The following is a 19,168-nucleotide window of genomic DNA, read 5'->3' on the forward strand; positions in this document are numbered from 1 at the left end:
AACATGAAGAACGGTCTTCGTTTTCGTGGAACTTTACGATTTGCACAGCGACTTCCCACACAGCAGCTCCTAGCGGCCCTGGAGGAGGTGGCAGGTGTCACCGTCCACGCTGCAGGTCCGCGTGGCGGCTTCCGGGGGCCCCCAAGAATCTGGGCCAGAGCCAGGACGGCGTCCCGCCGCACACCCAGCTGGCGCTGGGGCAACACAGCGTAGCCAGGAGAAAAGGCAGCAAGTTGGGTGGGGGCCCCAGGGGCACAGCCCACAGGCTCACTGCCCGCCCCGAGGGCGACTCTGGGGGATACAATCATCTGCCCCGGTTTCCCAGCGGACGAGGCCGTTCATCTCCTCCTGCGGCTCGGCCTCAGGTCCCTCGGACCCGCTTCCACGCCTTTGTGTGCTTTCTCTCGCACCTTAAACCACCTTCTGAAAACCAATAAAAAGTGCTTAGGACTAAAAATCCCTGCAAACGGGGCATTTAGTCCTCGCGCTTTGGCAAACACAGTTCAGCTCCTGTTATACACACACCTTTGGCTTTCTGCACACTTGAAAGTTATTTGATGAAATCTAAGGAAGCGGTGAGATAAAATTATCCACTCGGATGCTGAATGGTGGAATTTACTTACAGAATTAAGCCCTTTAATCTCTCCCAGCCCAGCCGTGTCCCACTTCCCCAGTGGGCACGGCCCAGGGCCTGGGCGGGGGACGTCTACAAAGCCCTTCAGCGGAGGGGGTCCTCACCAGGGTCACTGAGAAGCTGTGGGCCACGGGGCCGCTCTGCCCCGCCCGTCGCAGGAGCGAGGGGGGAGGGGGAGAAAAGAGGCCGGGGTCCGAGCTTCGCTGAGAGCGCGGGGGGAGGGTCTTCCTCACAGACACACCCAGTCCCCGGTCAGGATGCAGGGCAGCTGCAGCTCAGGGGGCCGTGGGGGGCAGGCGGAGGGGTGGCTGGGTTCCAGCTCCTTCCAGGCTGCCAGCCACGCTCCAGGAAGCACCGGAATGATCTCAGAAAAGCCCAAGTGAGAGCGTATCACACCCACCAGAGCCTTCCACGGCTCCTGGAACAAAACCCAGATGCGACACCCTGGACCCCGGGCTCACAGGGCCTCGGAGGGTCTCAAGGTGTTTCTGCCCACAGAGCCCAGGACCCGGCAGATGGGACACGATCCTTAATCCTTCCTGTAAGGAATCACCCACACATTTGGCCTCAGGATTCCCACAGATCAGTCTTAACCAAATATGAGCTCACAACCAAAAACCTCTGGACACACAGGAGGACAAAGTACCGTGAGTGAGAGCGGACGGCCCCCAACAAAAGCAAAGCAGCAGGACCAAGCCTGCAGACTCTGTAGCCACCGAAGGACATTCACCACGGGTGCCGACCCATCCTCTATCCAAACCCAGAGGTGGGAAAGCAGGCAGAGGAGAAGACCCTTCAGACAGACCAGGAGGTTTAGTAAACAAAATTAAAATCAAATAGAACGTCTGGAACCATATAGGTGACTGAATAATGAACAATTTAGTAAATGAACTAAGTACCAAAGTCGAGAAAATGAGCACTGTAGAAACATAGATCTCTCTGAAATCAACACTGCCTTCAGCACAGAGGGGCAAGGAGGCTGACAACAGGGGAGAGAACAGAACAAATCTCAGCAGAGAAGAAACGTGTGGAAGAGGCGTTTCTGGGCAAAGTGGCCAAGGCTCTCGCATTGTCGACGGTAGACTCGAACACGCTGTTGGAATCAGTGCATCACACACGGGAAGGGAGATGACGAGGACGCCACACGTGGTAGAGAGAGCGTCGCGGACTCAGAGGGGAGAAGCCACAGCGGCGCTGGAAGGAATGCAGGCGGCGGGAGAAGCACCACGATCCGCCGGGAGCCCCTTTCAAGGATAAGGGTGAAGTAAAGGCCCGTAAGAGCCTGGAAGGCTCTTACCAGCAGCCGGACTTCTAAAGGAAGGAAGGTCGGGTCTAGGAAACACGGGCCAGGGAATGGAAGCACGTGTGAGAGAAGGAGGCTTCAATCGTGAGGTTCCGGGAGAAACGGCCAGGAGCCCGCGGGAGTGGCACTGAGGTGGGGTCAGAGTGAAACATCCGGAAACATTCTTCCCACGAGGCCTGTCTGGCCTGGATGTGCGGTGATGCTGCTTGGGCGTCGGGGAGCACCCCATCCTGCTCAGACTTCTGGAAGATCGATCGCAGCACTGGTACCACTTCTTCCCTAAATGTCAGGTGGACGCACCGAGAAGCCATCTGGTTCTAAGGTTCTTTGTGAGAAAGGTTTCACTTCAAATTGAATTTTCAGAAGAGACAGGGCTATTCAGGTTTCTTCCTGTGAGAGCTTGGGTGGTTTGTGTCTCTCCAGGGATTCGTCCATTTGTCCATGTCTGGCTGTATCGGCACAAAGCTGCCCCGATATTCTTTACTATTCTTTAAACGTGTGTAGAATCTGGTGATGTCACCTCCCTCATAACTGATGCTATGATTGCGTTTTCACTCTTTTCCTCCTAATTAGTCTGGCTGGAGGTTTATTCATTTTATTGATCTTCTCAAAGAACAAGATTTCGAGTTCACTAATATTCCTTATTGTCTTTTTCTAAAGATTTTTTTTTTTGATGTGGACCGTTTTTAAAGTCTTTATTGGATTTGTTACAATATTGCTTCTGTTTTATGTTTTGATTTTTTGGCCCTGAGGCATGTGGGATCTTAGATCCCTGACCAGGGATCGAGCCCACACCCCCTGCATTGGAAGGCGAAGTCTTAACCACTGGACCACCAGGGAAGTCCCAGTATTGTCTTTTTCCTGTGTCACTGATTTCTGCTCTGATACGTGTTACGTTCTCCTACTTCCTTTGGGTTTAATCTGCTCTTAGTTTCGTAAGGTGGAAACTGAGGATGTGGAAACCTTTTCCTGCTATAGGTTTTTAGTGCCCTAAACCCCTCTTATGCATGGTTTCAGCTGGGCCTCCATCTCCGCATCAAGTACCACAAATGTGGATATTTCGTGTTTTCATTTTCATTCACTTCGAAATACTTTCTTATTTCCCTTTTGGTTTCCTCTTTGATTCATGGCTTATTTCAAAGTGGTGATATTTAATTTCCAAATATTTGGAGATTTTCCCAGATCTTTCTGTTATTGATTTCTGACTTAATTCTACTGGGGCTAAAGAACATAATTTGTATGACTTGAAGCATTTTAAATGTTGTTTAGGCTGGTTTTATGGCCCAGAATATTCTTTCTTGGTAAATGCTCTGTATGCTCTTGAAAAGAATGTGTACACTTCTGAAGTTGGGTGGAGTGTCTGTAAATAGGTCACGCAGAGTGAAAGTGTTCAAGTCTCCTCTGTTCTTACAGAGATTTCCTAATACTTGTTCTATCAATTACTGAGATGGCATTGAAATCTCTTCTAACTGTGGACTCCACTATTTCTCCTTGCATTTCTAAACATTTTTGCTTAATTTATTTTCAAGCTCTGTTATTGGGTACATAAACACTTAGGACTGTTATGTCCTTTTGATGAACTGATACCTTTATTTTTGTGAACAGACCTTATTTCTTGGTAATATTGTTTCTCTAAAATAGACTTTTCCTGCTGTTAACATGGTGGATCTTCTCTCAGTGTTTGATTTTAACCTGTCCGGGTTCTTGGGTCCTGCTTTTTTATTTGGTCTGGTAATCTCTGCCTTTTAGTTGGGGGTGTCTAAACCATTTACATTTAATGTGATTATTAACAAGCTGGGTTTAAACGTTCAGTTTTGCTACTGGTTTCAACTCATCCCAACTGTTCTCGCTCCTTTCCACATTGTCCTGCCTTCTCCTGCGCTGAGTGTTTCTGTCTTCCTTATTGGCTGCTTTGTTTCAGAGGCCACTTGTCTCTAACCCATCTCCATACACCTGGAGTTACATCACATCTTCACACCCAGTGCAAGAACCTCCCTGCGGGCCTTTGTGCTGTCACACATTTTACTGCTACATGTTATGAACCTCACAAAACATTATTATTTTAGCTTTAAGTGGTTTGTTATTTTTTAGATCATTTACATAAGAAAATAAGTCTGTACTTGCAAATGTGGTTGCTGTTTCCGGGGTTTCCCCTACTTTGTGCAGATCGGATTTGTACCTGCTGCCCTCATCCCTGATGGAAGGACTCCCTGTGACTTCTCACAGATTTGCTGTGATGAATCCTTCCAGCTTTTGGATGTCTGTAAATCCCATTTTAAAATGTATTCTGAGACATACCTTCAGTGGGTAAAGAATTCTAAGTCAGCAGCTTCTCTGCTGAAACACGGGTGGTGCATGCTGGCCGCTGACCTCTGGATGCAGTTCTGTCTGGCTCTGTGAGGACTTGTGGGAAGGACACACAGCCCTGACCCTGAGAGCCACCTCCAGATGCCAGCCGGTGCCCAGCCGCCTCGGCTCCATGCTCTGCCCAGGGAGGGGCCCTATGATGAACTTCTGGAGGCCACAGGCTGCCAGTGTAGACATCGCCAGGGAACGATCCCATCGATGAGAACGACCGGATTCAGAGCCGGGCACAGGGGCTGAGACGCTGCCTTATGTACGCGCCTCTCCTGCGTGTGCCTGTGTGTCCACACGCCGTGAGAACCGGCTCTCGGGAGCTGACCTCACTGAACGTGACTCGACTCCGTCACCCTCCAGATCTCGCCCTTCCCTGTCCCGTCGGTGAAGACGCCTTCCTGCCCTGTTTCTCCCTCTGCGCTACCCAGGGCGTTTCTCTAACAAAACCCCATCCACCTGACCCCTCAGGACTGTGATGACTTAGGCTTCAATACCACACACAGGCATTTTAAGAACAGTCCTGGCCTGAGAGATTCTTTAAATTTGCTCCTTTTAACAAACAGAGAAAAACCACATCACATGTTCATTTCTGGGAATGGGGTAAATGCCAGCATCTGAAACCTTACATGTTATACCAGATCAAAAAAAGTGTTACAGCCAGAGAAATTTATTTTAAAATAGAAACATACATACATTAAGCCTTAAAATAGTCAAATTTTAAACAGAAAGGAAAAAAGCCATTTGACCCCGGAGTCTGCACGGAATGGATTCAAAGAGACGTCTGATATGCCCTCAAGGACTGTTTACAGACCCCGAGACGAACTCCCCCGGGTGGGGGCAGGGCGGTGACAGCGCAGCCCCCGCCAGCACCGGATGCTCCCCCGGCCACGGCGACCGGACAGACGTCCGCGCGGGCAGCGGCGGCAGTGCTGCCGGCTCCCGTCGGACGCGGCGTGATGGAACCCGGGGACGCGGGGGACGTTCGGGGTTTTGGCAGCGCAGGGGGCACGATGTCAGGACGCCCCACCGAAGCCTCTGCGCGGCTGCGGGCAGCCAGGGTCGGGCTCAGTCCGCGTGAGGCTTCTGCCGGGGATTCCCCTCGTAGCACTCCCCGAACTCGTTCACTCTGCTCTTATCCACGGGATAAAGCCTGCAACGAGACCGCGCGTGCGTCACGCCAGCTGCTTGGACAGACGCGTGCGCGTGCCCTGGGCGCACGACGGCCCAGACCTGCACACTCGGTTCACCACGGGAGAGGTGCACGTGGGTTTGCCTCGTGCCCTCCTGATGTTCTCGTGACGGTCAGGCCAGAGCTCTGCTCTCGAGGCCGATGAGAGGACGGGGACAGTGATGGCCAAGGAGAGGCAGGGCTGGGACACGTCCACAGGGGACCCGACCCCAGGCCCCCGCCGCGCAGCACAGGGCCGAGGCGGCTCCTCCGTCGGGCTCCGCTGAACGGCAGTTGCGAGCGGCCCTCCCGCCGCAGGAGAGCCGCGTCCTCGAGGGGCGATCAGATCAGACAGAAAGCAGAGCTCCGGCGGCGGGGCCAGGCGCCCCCCGCCCCCCGCCGGACCAGGTGTGGGTCTGCGGCCCGAGCGAGTCCACCGGGGCAGCCGCACCTCAGGCCGGCACTCACCATCGCTGGTAAAGGTACACGAGAAACACCACGTCGTCCCTGAAGCAGGCCAGCCGGTGGGAGGTGGGCATGGTGATGACGAAGGCGAACACGTCGTCGATGAAGGTGTTGAAGGCCTGCGGGCGGGCGAGGCCGTGGGACGGTGCCCCAGCGCCCGCCCGCCCGCCCGGTCCCGTCCCTGCACTCACGCCGCCCAGTGCCCTCAGAGCCACGCACGAAGCGGGAGCCGGCTGGGGGCTGGGGGGCGCCGACGCGCAGGGTACCCCCCTCGCACAGACCCCGCGGCCCAGCTGCTCTCGGCACGCGGGACCCAGGAGCACCACCCGGGAGTCAGGCTATCACGGGGCCGCCTGCCCAAGAAGGGCCGATCGGCTCCCAAGACAGAAGGATGTCCTAACCGTCCCCCCACCCCAATGCCGCTTGCTCTGGCTCACGGCCGACAGCACCGGAGGGCCGTGTGGGCCCTGCCGGTGTGTGGGGGACAGGCCCCGACGCGCCAAGACAGCCCCCGGCCAGCCCGGCCCCGGGAAGCCGGACCCGCCGTCTGGGTGGACACGGGCCCGGCACCCCGGAACCTGGCCACCGGGTCAAGGGCATCTGCCTGCTCTTTGATTCGCGCGGGCAAGAAGCGGCGCGGCTCTAGCTCGGCGAACACCTCGCGCCGCTGTGACAGAGCAGCCTGGCCTTTCAGAGTCGCCGCGGGGCGCCCTCTCCCTGAAAGGAGCCCCCGACGCCCTTCCACAGAAGGGCCGCCTGACGCCCGGCCCAGCCTGTGGGCAAGTCCCGAGGGACCCGCGCGGGCGAGGCACTGACCTTGTAGGTGAAGGCCTTCCAGGGCAGGTGAGCCACCGACTTCATCTGCCGACAGGGAGACGGGGCACGTCAGGGGCGGCGCAGAGACGCCGGGGGCGCGGGGCCGCGGGGCCGCGTCTTACCTTGTAGTTCACGAAGAGCTGGGGCAGCATGAAGAGGAAGCCAAAGGCGTAGACTCCTGAGGAGACAGGCGCCGCGGGGACGCGTGTCGTGCTCGGGCCTGCGGCCGCGCCCCCCACGGGCCTTCAGGACCGGCGGACACCCACGCCCGAGGGCAGCGCCCCGCGGTGAACCCCCCCCCAACCCGCCCGCGGGGCTGAGACGGCCCCTGCCCACACCGGGAGGAGGCGGCAGCCCGCCCGCGAGCCCGGCCCCGGCCGCCCGCAGCACGGGCGGGCGCTCCTCCGGGACGCAGGGCTGGGGGCTGGGGCTCTGGCGTGCCCTGCGACATTCCGCGGAGCGCACACCGCCCACGGCCCGTCCCGCGGGCCCGCATTGGAGCCCACGGGGCGGGGCGGGGCGGGGCCTGACCGGGACCCCTCCCCGCAGCGGGCCGCTGGCTCGGGGACGGGAGGCCGCGGACTCACCGTTGACGAAGCTGCTCACCAACCAGGAGTACCAGCTGGAAGGAAGGAGCGGGTGACGGCGGAGGCGCAGGCCCCGGCGCCACAGCCTCCGCTCACCGCCGAGCCCCGCACGCCCTCCCGCCCTCCAGCGCCAGCCGCAGGGCTGGGGTCTGCTCGCCACGGTCCCGGGAGCCTGCGGGCTGGCCGGGGGCAACCTGCTCGGGGAGCGGCCTGCCAGGAACCCTCGCCAAGATGAGGGCAGAGACTCGGCACCTACGGACTTTCCTCCACGACTTCCGGTGAGACGGGGAACCACGGATGCCCGTGGACGCCTCGGCCCCTCTGGCCCCGGGCGGTGTGTTCCAGCCCGAGGCCTGCTCCCGGGAGCGTCCCCGACCCCGCAAGGGCCAGAGGGCCGCGCAGCGCCGGCAGGCCCGACTGCGGCCGAGGGGCGTCCCCGCACCGGCCTCGCTGCCGGCCCGTCAGCGAGCCTGGGCTCCAGCTGAAGAGTCGCAAGGGCGACGTCCTACCTCTTGTATCTGACGTTCAGCAGAGAATAGACGGCGCCCCCGATGCAGAGAGGGTAGAGCAGATACGACAAGTATTTCATGGCCTACGGGGAACAGAAAACGTCCAGCGAGAGTCCACCATCAAACCTGCGTAAACTTTCTCGATGGAACTCACAGACAGAAACGGGGAAAACACCCAGGACGTTTAGGGAAGCGAAGCTAGTCTGTGTGGAGGATGTGTGTCAGTGAGCATTTGTGCAAACCCCACAGAACGGCCACCATGAAGACCGCACAGCAGAGGAAACAGTGACAACACCGGCCCGTGAAAAACAGCCAAACCGACAGACCGACCCAGGGCAGAGAAATGACTAAACGTCTTGGAAAGAACTCTGAAGAAATGCTCCCAGAACGCCGAGTTTAGGAGCTGCCTTCCAACTACCGCAGTTTGAACTTTATCAAAAACCCAATAAAAACTGGGATGCAGTCGATGCCCATTAAAGCAGAAAATAAAATCATCCCTGCTCGGGAAACGTGTATTGAATCAAACTGAACACCACAGCTCCCCTCGGCAGGGGCACTCCGACGGCCTAGGACGCGGAGCCTGTGGGGTCACCACGTCTCAGGGACAGAGGAGAGGCTCAGCTCGCAGCCCCACGGCCGCCCACCGGGAATAAGACATCTCCCGGCGGTACCGGACTCAGCACGGGCGCCCGCAGGGGCTGGGAAGCAGAGGCGCCCCCGGCCTCCCTCCCGGGTCAGAAACCCCAGGCAAGCAAGCAGGCAGTCTCCCTGGGGGTCTTGGCTCCAGGACACAGCTTCTCCGCGGGGACGGTCGCAGCCAGGACACCACCTCCAGGGAGGCACGCGCGCCCTAGATCACCGCTCACCTGAGTGTCATACTCCTCGGTTTTCCTCTCAGATTCACTGTAAGTGCCAAACTGCAACAAAATTCAACACAACCACGTCAAATCGCGGAGCAGGCAGGCATCTGGGCTCAGCTGGGCTACCACGGAGGGAGGGACGGGGCTGCAGGCTGAGAGGCAGGAACTCTCAGCCCAGGCACGGCAGCCCCCCCGCTTCAGAGCCGGGGGTGCAGAGGACCCGACGGCCCCAGCCCGCGAGCCACAGTGTGCGGGACACGAGGCGGAAGCCGGCCCGTAACCCTGTGCTTCACCGCCCGCGCCGCTCCGTTCCCAGTGCCGCTGAGTTCTGCAGTGACGACACTGCTCTTCGATCAAAGTGGGTTCACTGGGCTGACTTAGATCAAGAGGAGCTGCGTCCCGTCTCCGAGTGACCTGCCCTTGACCTGGAAACCTGGAGTGTCGTAAACCCCAAGCGCCGTCACAGAGAGCAGAAGGAGCTGCCCGACGGTAAACCCCGCTGACGCCCAGCCCCTGCCGGAACCTGCCCGGGAAACTCCACACCCAAGGGCAGCTCTTTGGGAAGCTAGGAGCTGAGCTGTCATGAGGCGGCGTCACACCCCCGCAGGCGTGGGGAGTCCCACCCCGAGCCCGGCCGACCAGCGTCCTGTCTGCTCACGGAGGCGAAGGTGCTGCTCTGCGCGCTCGGTGCTGGGTCTACGAGCGGGGACCCCGGGTGCACCGGAGAGCCCCGGAGGCTCGTGGGCAGAGCTGCAGAGAGGTGCGGTGACCCGCCCACCCGCCCCGAGACGGCCCTGCATCTCCCCGCTGGTCTGCAGGTGACAAGCTGCTCTCGGGGTCGGAAGGTCAGCAACGTGACCACGTGACGATCCCCTGCCCTCACGGGGCCCTGCATCTCATCAGGACGCAACTAGGAAACACATCAGCAGTCAGGCTGCACGAGCAGACCGGCCGAAACGTGAAGAGGGTGGGCTGGGAGAAGCGGGAGGAGTTGAGATCCCCGAGGGGACGCGGCTGGGTCCCCACCTGAAACGTGGGCCTCAGGCCTCTCCAGATGACAGCCATCTTCAAGGCCTTTTTCACTTTCCACAGCTGAGAAGTTGAAAAATCCACAGCTCAGGTTCCAGGACCAGGGAGAAGCCAGGACCTGCTCCTCGGATGGCGACGGACCAGGGCATGGGCCGCACAGGCCCCTCGCGCCCCAGCCCAGCCCGACCCCTCGGCTACCCGCTGCTCGTCACGCTTGCCGGCGGGTACGCCCGGGACGGCCCCGGCCTCCAGCCCTCACCCACCCGGTCTGTGCGCCCACGTGGACCCCACCACCTCCCCGGGACCGCCGCCCAGCCCACCTGCACTGACGCCCCACCCCACCCGTCCCCAGATTCGCCCTGGCACCTTCTTTCTGCTCCCCAGGGGACCCCAAGTCCCGTGCCCTGCTGTGGCGGGTCTCTCCAGGAGCCTCCCTAACGTGGGACCCGCACCACGGCCGTGAGGTCGGTTCCGCACGGTGACTGGTGCCCACAGGGGGGTCCCGCCAGCGCGGCCCCCAACCCGACGGCTGTGTGAGCCAGTGCCCACTGGCAGGGACCCCGGAACACGACCACGGCTGAGGGCCCCGGTCAGGGTGGTGCCAGAGGCCCGCCGCCCCCTCCACTGCCCCTGCATCACACGTTCTGCTTCGCACGGCGTCCAGCGCAGCCAGAGCTGCCCGCGCTTCAGCCACCGTGTCGGCACGTCCCCCGGACGGACGGGGCGAGCTGAGGCTGCTGGGCCACGAGCATCGGCGGCTCTGCCCGAGAAGCCGCGGCAGGCGTGCCCTCGCCCTGCTCCCGGGCCGGCGGCCACTCCTTCGGCAGTGACGCGGGTTCCGACTGCGCCGAGCGCTTGGGCCCCGGAACCACAGACACGGCGCTCAGACCGGCGCCCCGGTGGGCAGCTCACCTCGATGGCAGCTCCGATGCCCGCAGGAACCAGCACCAGCAGGCTCGTCTGCTCGTCCAGCAGGAACAGGAAGATGACCACGGTGCTGAAGCAGCGCCAGAGCACTGCGGAGAAACGGGGCTGTGCTGAGGCCTGGGGAACGGCCCCACCGTGCCTTGCCCACGGCCCCCTCGCGCACCAGCACCCTAACCGCTTCTAGCCCTTCGTCCACGAGAAAGGAACCGCGGACCACAGGCGGCGACGGGAAATGCAAAGTGATTACAAAAGGCTACGGATCCAACAGAAGGCAACCTCAGCAGGTGAACGTGTGTTAAGTTACACTTACAGACGCAAAAGGCACAGGAGGTGTGCTGAGAAAACTGGTTCCTGACAGGGATCCTGCACTCTAATCCCAGGCTTTCCTGCTTTCACACTGGCCCTGCAGAGCCTGCATCTGTCCTTTAAAAGCTGCGCTTTGTCCTTCCAGGTTGTGCTTTAGGAGATACCACAGCCGTGGAAACACTCCCTGTAGGGCGCTCCCCGCCAGGAGCTCAGGCCCCGGGACCCACAAGCCCCGCTCATGCCACAGGCTGAAAAGGCCACGGGAGGTGGCAGGAGGGCTCAGCAGGGGAACCTCCGCTCCAAGGAAGCCAGAGGTCATGACACAAGACCCCGAGACATGGACTCTGGACTCGGGGGCCCCCGCAGCATCCCAGACCACCCACTTGGGTGTCACTTCCGCAGGAGGAAAAGAACCGTCTCTTGCTGGAAACCCAGCTTGGGAGCCGAGCAAGGCTGTGAACCGACACAGACGGGCACGAAGAACCGGCATCCGTGTCACCTGCCCGCCACGGTCCCCGGCTTCTGTGACCCTCACGACTGCGGAGACAGCACCCCCCCGGGTTGCTACCACAGGTGATCGAAAAGCCCCTCCCGAACAAGAGCCACGCTGGCCACGGGCGATCGCAAACTGTAGGTTTCAAAACGAGCTTTATCACCTGCCTGTATCAGCCAGCGGTCGGACAGGTCCCGAGGATGGGGGCAAGTTCTGAGAGCACCTACCTGCTTTGGTGGACATTCCGATCATGCTCTTCTTTTTCTTCCAGAAACTGATGTCATTTTTAAACGCTAGGAAATCAAAAAGCAGCTGGAAAGAAAACAGGACAGCGATGACCCCTCAAGCTGTGTACACAAGCCCGGGCTCGACCCGAGATGCTGGCCTTTCGGTAACACCCGTGCCTCCCGGCACAGCTCTGGCGAGATTTGGCTTCACTGGCGGCCAGTTCCCAGGCCTTGGGATCCGGCTGCAGCTCGGCGCCCGTGCCTCGCGGCCTCAGTCCCGCCCCCGGACCCCGAGCCCCCAGGCTGGCTTTCCCCAGCAGCAGCCAGCCTCTGTGTCTAACAGGGCTTCTCCCGGCAGGGCTGATCCGTCACTCTCTGAACTGCCACACCACACCTCCCTGTACAAGGAGACGCTTATTTTGCAAAGTCGTTCGTTGATCTCGCTGGTTTTGGATTTGTTTTCACAAAGCTTCCAAAAGCAGCAGACGAAGCCCCAGGTCCTTCAGCTGGTCGGAGCCTGAGGTGCAGACCCTCTCCTGAGCGGGGTGGGGGCAGCCCCGCTGGGGGCCCGGGAGCACTCACGTGGAATGCGGCCACGAAGAAGGTCAGCGCCAAGAAATACAAGTTGGTGTCGACGAAAATCCCTTTCACTTCGTCAGCGTCCTTCTCTGAAAACCCTGCAAAGGACCGAGACCCCGCGTGAGACGGACGACGCCAACCCCACACCAGAGCCCTGGCAGGGTTACATCTCATCAGCAGGAAGAGCTCCTCGGGCCAAACGTGGCCCTTCAAGGGGGACAATCTCACAGGCGGAACGGAGGCCGGGCTCCAGGGCTCCCGGGCTTGACTGACCCCCTGAACCTGGGGTGCCCGCCCAGCGGCCTCACCGAACTGCTGCAGCGAGAACACGGCGTCCTGCATGTGGATCCAGAAGCGCAGCCGCCCCAGTGAGATCTTGTCGTAGGACACGGTGAGGGGCAGCTCGGTGGTGGAGCGGTTGATGACCTGCGGGGAGGGCGCCGTGACAGCCCAGCCCCACGCACGCTGCTCTGCCCGGACCCAGGGCCGCGTCTCCCCTGCCCTCCTCTCCGGTGGGGCCCCAGCCCCAGCTGTCCTCGGAGCCCCGGCAGGGCGCCTCGCCCAGGAAGCCCTGGCACCCTGACCTCCCACCCACCACCCGGGCCCTGCGCGTCTCTCGCGACCACAGCCCCGGGCGCTGGCGCCTCCTGGGCGGAAGCTGGGGGCCCGGCCGAGCGGCCGAGCCGCGCACAGGCCCGAGGGAGCCCTGGCCACTCACCGTGAGGTCCTTGACCCGGCTGCTGAGCTGGTCGATGAACAGGATGGGCAGGTAGTGCACCGTCTTCCCCAGCCGGATCCTGGGGGATCGGAGCCATCTCAAGGCCGCAGCGAGCTCCCGGGCCCCCAGGACCGAAGGCGGCCCCAAGACGCTGGGCCACCTCACAGAGCTCACCACCCCGCCCCCCCGGCATCCTCAGTGGCTTCTGGTCGCAAGAGTCCCAGGACACGCCTCCCCAGGGCAGCAGGGGCGCCGTGAGCTACGTTCTTCCCCTGCACGGCTGCCACCGGGAGGAGGTGGGGACCGGGCGCACAGTGGAACGCCACTCGGGACGCGAGGGGAAGCCAGGGGCCGCGTGTGTGCCGACACGGGGCAGCCCGCGGCGTGGTGAGAAGCCAATACCCAGCTACCCTCCACGCCTGGCTTTCACCCCATGACCCTTCTGAGCCTTTCTCACTCTCAACCGTGTGCATGGATCACGTGTTCAGAAATTAGACTTTAGTTTTACAAAAGGAGAAACCTCATGACGCCACCGCAGGACCCCCTGGAAACTGAAGAAGGAAACAATTCTCAGCAGAGCCATTTCTAGGTGCTGTGTGACGACCCAGTGACAGGCTGTGATCTCACAGGGGGGCTCCCTGAAGTGTAGAGACGCGGGGTAATCTAAGTCAGCCAATTTTAACAGTCACGCTTACAATAGCAAGTGACGGGAACAAAACAACCTAACAATCAATTTTTAAGCAAAGGTAATCGAGTCAGAGCTAACAGGACGCACACGGGAGAAAACCTCCTGTGCAGGGCGCAGACGGATAGGGTCTCGTCACGGCTCTCCATTTCCCCTTCCAGCTTTTGCCAAGAGCAAAGGGCAAGAAGACTGCCTGCCGTGTCATCGTTTCCCTTCCATATCCCGGCGGCAGCCGTGGTCAGCAAGACCCCCAGGGAGGAGGGACAGGCTGGGGCGCTCCAGGAAGTACCCCCCGCCCCTCGTCACAGACAGGGCTCGGGAGTGTCGGCGCAGCCCATCTGCTGGAGGACTCTGGCCGGCCACGATCCCTCCAGCCCCCACCCACCAGGCCACCCCTTTGCTGTCCGCTCAGGGAGTGAACGAGCGACGCGCAAAGCTGGGCAAGTGAACTTGAACTACGGTGGCCTTCCCGCCGCCTGGGCCTCAGCTCCGCGGCCAGAGCAGCAGCACTCACATCTTCATGTATCGCTGCACATCCGCCGGCAGGGAGGCCCCGTCAAAGACGAAGTCGTCCACCATCACGTTCAGGGTCAGCCTCGGTCTCCAGTGAGACACGGGTTCGTCCAGGGCACTTGCTGGCCTCTTCTCAGCCTCGACCTGCCGCTACATGTAAGGGCTGACTTAGCAGGCAAAGGCCAAGGCTGGGGCGGGAGGGGCGCGGGGGGGTCTGAGGCAGCAGGGTGCCGGCGCCTTCACCGGGGACAGCCCACGAGCCGAGAACCCAACCGTGCGCAGGGCCAGCGGGGCTCGGGGGGGATCCACGGCTGCCAGCTCCCCGACTCTCGCGCCCGCACCGCCTTCTCGCAGCAGAAGCCAAGCGGCGTGCTGTTTCGCACCGTGGGGTCCTGGATCTCACTGCCTCCCATCTCGGGCCCTTGTCCGGAGCAGGGATCCCGAGAAGGACGAGCCTCCGGCACATCTGCAGGCGGCGCTGGAGCTGAGAGCCCCGCCCTCTGCAAGGAGGCTGAAGGGAGGCGCTTCTAAACCAGCTCCACCCCACTGTCTGGAAAGGGGCATGTCCATATGCAGGGAACAAGCCTAAAGCTACTGAACTCAGAAACAAACTGCCCGGCAGGGAAATCCTGATTTCAGATCTAACTGAGAAGCTCTGTGAACCGTGTCATTCTATTAAGATCTACCTCCTCCCTAAAGCTACAATGCAGCACTAATAGTTACGCTAAAAACTGCCTGCCGAGGAGTAGCGATAGCTAACGTTTATTCAGCACCTATAAGTTCCAGAGACTCCTTCACCCTTCACACCACCGCCTGGCACCCCAGAAAGTCCCATGAGGCAGTGTCGTGCGGTCCCCAGGGAAACAGAACTGAGGGGTCTTTCCAAGGACACACAGGAGACACGCAGCTGCAGACACATCCCGGAAAGCTGCCGCCCCTGGCGCGGATGACTTCACTTGCATTCAACGTGGACCCGAACACCAGGGTCCTTCTGTCCCACCCTCCACTGCGGTAATGACCGCGTATATGCCATCTCCAGCCTTTCCCTGTACGTACAGCTTCCTATGGGTGGAAAAGATACAATTTGCACACCACCTTTTTCATAATGTTGAGTTATATCCTTAGAACAAATATTCAAGCGTTGTCCTGTCCTACACACAGTGCAGTATCTCCCAACTCTAAGTTCTGACTGCAGCTGAGCTCTGCAGAAGGGGCTGCCCTGGACCCACTGAGGTACACACACACTCCCTGGGGCCTGAGAGGTCCTGTGGCCTGAGAAGGAATCTGGGTAAAGAAAATCACTGAACAGGCTTCCCCGGCGATCCACTAGTTAAGACTCCACGCTTCCACTACAAGGGGCACGGGTTCGACCCCTGGTTGGGGAACTAAGATCCCGCATGCTGCACGGCACAGCCAGAAAAATTAGTAAACAAAAATCATTGAACTACTTAAACTGCATGTCACTAATCTGACATAAATTTATCTGCAAACCCATGAGAAGTTACCGAGCTGACAATGTATGTACCAAAAACATCTGATCGCTTCACTTCCCAGCAGTCAGTCTAGCGCCAGATGCAGACTGTCCGTGCAGACACGTGTATGTGAACCACAAGGGGGTCCGCGGGTTTCCTTCAGCCGGCACCGCTCACCTGTGTGGCAGATTCCCCAGTGAGCAGGTTGACCTCTTCTGGCTTGGGGACCATGTAGGTGGTCAGTGGGCTCACGAGGTGCACCTGCTTCCCGTCGTGCCAGGGCAGGACGCCAGCGTGATGGACAAAGACGTAGGCATACAGCGTCCCGTTGTTCCTGGTTTTCTTTGGAACAGAAACATTGACCGTCCTGCAACAAAACAAATGATGACTTCAACTACGTACACGTTATGTTGTGTATGCACACACAGTGGAGACCGTGCAAATATTTCTATTAAAAATGTTGTTTCAAACCAAAACCAACTAATTTTAGCTGAGAAATACTAAAAACGGAACCCAGCTACCTGGATGTTACTGAAGTCCTGAGGGCGCACATTTATGGAACACACCCTGAAAGCACGGCAGCTGCCCAAAAGGTGAAAGGCCTGCGTTCCGGGCGCTGAGGTCACAGGCTAAGGGGGCCAACACCAAACACGTGTGCCCCGCCCCCTGCACCACCCCTGTGGCAGCTCTCCGAGGGACGATGGGCCGGCGGCTAGAGGAGGTGTGTCCTGCAAGAAACCACGCACCCCAGTGCTCACTCTGACACCTCCCAGACAACCAAGAGGGAAGAAGAGAACTTGTGTCAAACACATCGTCTTTAAATTAAACTTGCTGGAATTTAAAAAACTAGAACCATAGCTTTAAATACAGCTTCAAAGAGTCACTCTACAGACGTCGACGTTTATAGTGCTTGCTCTGTTGTAAAATTACATTTCAATTAATTATGATTTTCGGCTAAATTCTTTCCTCTGTCCCCCTCCCTTTTGCCTTCTAGACGACATAACTGAAGCACTTCTGCCAAGAAAACACAAGTTGTGCTCTGTGGGAAACTGCGTGTGTAAGATCTGCTCCCCACGTAGTCCCTACCATAACCCCACTCCTCTGGAAGCTCCCGGGGCCGCACCGTATCCCACAGCTGTCAGATGCTGGGTAAGCTACTTCCTAAAGGACAAACTCGGCATCTGCCACTTTCAGGTAAAACAAAGTTTGCTTGTGTGCGCATCACACACGCCTGCAATGAAAACGCTCTACCGTGCGCGAGACGGCCGGTGATGCTGCTTCTCCGTGGTGCCCTTCTCAGGGGCAGAACGCTGACCTGTCAACAATCTCAACGTCGATGATGCCTGCCTGTCACCCTGTCCACAGCCATACCTTTCAAATTTGGACTCCACGTCAAAGTCCTCCACGTTCAAGACCAGGTCCACGTTGTTCTCGGCACCCAGGTTGGACCGTGTGGTGGTGTACACGCTGAGCTGGAAAGGACGTCAACCAAGTCAGCTGGGCAAGGCCCCCGCAGAAAGCACACAGAAACCTGACCAGCCACACAGGGAAAGATGCATCTTAACTCCCCAAGGGACACAACTCCGCCCGGTGACAGGAAGCTCCGGGACGCGCCTGCTGCACAGGAACAACCTGCCAAAGTGTGTGGCTGCCTGATGAACGGAGCAGGGGTACAGGGACTCTGGACGCCTTGTGATGGGGTGAAGAGGGGCACGGGGGCCAGCGTGCGGGGTCAGGAGCTTTAGGATTCAGGGGCGGGGAGGAGAGGACTCAGCCCAGACCTGGTCAGGTTCAGGTGCGAAGGGCCCGGCCCCGCCCAGCCCGAGGTCAGAGGTTAGGTGCGAAGGCCCGCGCTCACCTGCAGCTTGGGTCTCCGCGCCAAGTAGGGCTGGATGCAGTTGCCGTCGCCGGTGCACGGGCGGGTGTAGACGATGCCATACATGACCCAGCAGGTGTGCACCACGTACACCACGAACACGCCCACGACCAGGCTGGTGAAGGAGCTGCGGCCGCTCCACATGGCGGCGCCGTTGCCGCCGCCGCCCGGCCCGGTCCGGCCCGCTTCGCAGCCGCGGGCCCTGCCGGCCGCTCCGGCCGCCGCCGCTCACGCGAGAGCCGCCGCGCGCCGCCGCCACCGCCGGGGAAAGAACGCGCCGCGCACCACGGGCAGCCAGCAGCTCCGCATGCTCCCGCCGCCGCTGCCGCCGCCGACCTGTCGCTGCGGGATTCGCCGGTGCGCCGCTTCCGGGCCCGCGCCGTCCGCCGGAAGTGGGCGCGCCGCGCGGCACCCTGGGAAGCGTAGTCCCGCCTCCTCTGCGCAAGCGCGCACGCCTGCCTGAGTGGCGCGGCGCTGACGTCACCTGCCTGCGCCGTCCTCCCGGCGTGCCCCGCGGGGTCCGGGCGAGGGGGATTCGGCGGGTCCGAGGGCACCTATGGGGAGGGGCGTAAGGAGGGCGGGGGCGCAGGGCTCCCCAGTGCCGCCCCCACAGGAGAAGCGGGAGGGACCCTCGTCCCCGGGCCAGACGGCGGGTCGGCGTGTGAACGCGGAGGAGCAGGGCTGGAGACGCGGCGCGGGTGTGCGGTGTTCTCAGCCTTTCTGAGTCTGGCGTTATGTCAACGTGAAAAATGGAAGAGAAAAGAAATAGACTCACAAAAGTCAGCGACCCTTTCGTGTTGATTTCCGTCGTCTTTAAATATGAACCCCCAGAGGGGCGCCTTGGAAGAAAAACACAGCATTTCTAAATGAAAGGCCGAGGTCCTTGGCAACGAAAGTAATCGATAAACAATCTATAATAAAAATAGAAAAGATTTTTATTTGAGCCAAACTGAGGACTAGCTCAGAAGCCCGCTTACCGGGTTTCCCTGAGAAACTGCTCCGGATAAGCATGATTTTCAGCACAGTTTTATATCTCGTCAGAACAAAGAACATTAAGCAAGTCAGAGATAACATTTCTTCAAGGTTTTAATAAAAAGAACAGGTCAGCATGTACACAGTGAATCAGTTTGGCCTTGACGCCTAGGAAGGGCTTCTTATCATCAAAGGAGGACCAGCGTTGGCGTCCCAGGAAGAGCGCCATTTAATCTTTTTTTTTTGGGGGGGGGGTACGCGGGCCTCTCACTGTTGCGGCCTCTCCGTTGCGGAGCACAGGCTCCAGATGTGCAGGCTCAGCGGCCATGGCTCACGGGCCCAGCTGCACCGCGGCACGTGGGCTCTTCCCGGTCCGGGGCACGAACCCGTGTCCCCTGCATAGGCAGGCGGACTCTCAACCACTGCGCCACCAGGGAAGCCCTAATCTTATTTTTTTTTTTTAACATGGACATTCTTTACTTCTGGTCAATGTGTCCTTTTTTTTCGAATAATTAAAGCAGATGTACAATGTATGTTTGATAGGCCACAAACAAGCTATTTTAATTAGCATCAAATTCAAGTTAATTCATGTATAAGCCAGAACGACTTCCCTATATCTCAATATGTGAACAATTTTTTTTTTTTTTTTAAATCACCCTCCAGTGCCTCCC

General features: G+C 59.4%; 1 protein-coding gene across 2 annotated transcripts; it reads right to left on the minus strand.

Moving 5' to 3' along the window:
* Window positions 1-4,946: 4,946 nt before the first annotated feature.
* Window positions 4,947-17,744, minus strand: CLPTM1L (CLPTM1 like). Of its 2 annotated transcripts, none has more exons than XM_059061793.2 (17): window positions 17,508-17,744; window positions 17,021-17,121; window positions 15,827-16,016; window positions 14,179-14,327; window positions 12,980-13,058; window positions 12,570-12,687; window positions 12,265-12,359; window positions 11,683-11,767; window positions 10,642-10,745; window positions 9,727-9,792; window positions 8,707-8,757; window positions 7,841-7,923; window positions 7,332-7,366; window positions 6,867-6,922; window positions 6,745-6,789; window positions 5,932-6,047; window positions 4,947-5,445 (listed from the first exon to the last, which is right to left on the minus strand). In XM_059061793.2, the coding sequence occupies exons 1-17, from the start codon at window positions 17,667-17,669 to the stop codon at window positions 5,361-5,363; spliced, it is 1,620 nt and encodes a 539-aa protein (XP_058917776.1). In that variant the 5' UTR covers window positions 17,670-17,744; the 3' UTR covers window positions 4,947-5,360. The 2 variants fall into 2 exon arrangements, with proteins under 2 accessions (XP_058917776.1, XP_066886868.1); XM_067030767.1 differs by having other exon boundaries at window positions 6,867-6,964; window positions 17,508-17,738.
* Window positions 17,745-19,168: the final 1,424 nt, after the last annotated feature.

Source organism: Kogia breviceps, chromosome 4, assembly GCF_026419965.1.
Source record: "Kogia breviceps isolate mKogBre1 chromosome 4, mKogBre1 haplotype 1, whole genome shotgun sequence".
Classification (NCBI taxonomy): domain Eukaryota; kingdom Metazoa; phylum Chordata; class Mammalia; order Artiodactyla; family Physeteridae; genus Kogia; species Kogia breviceps.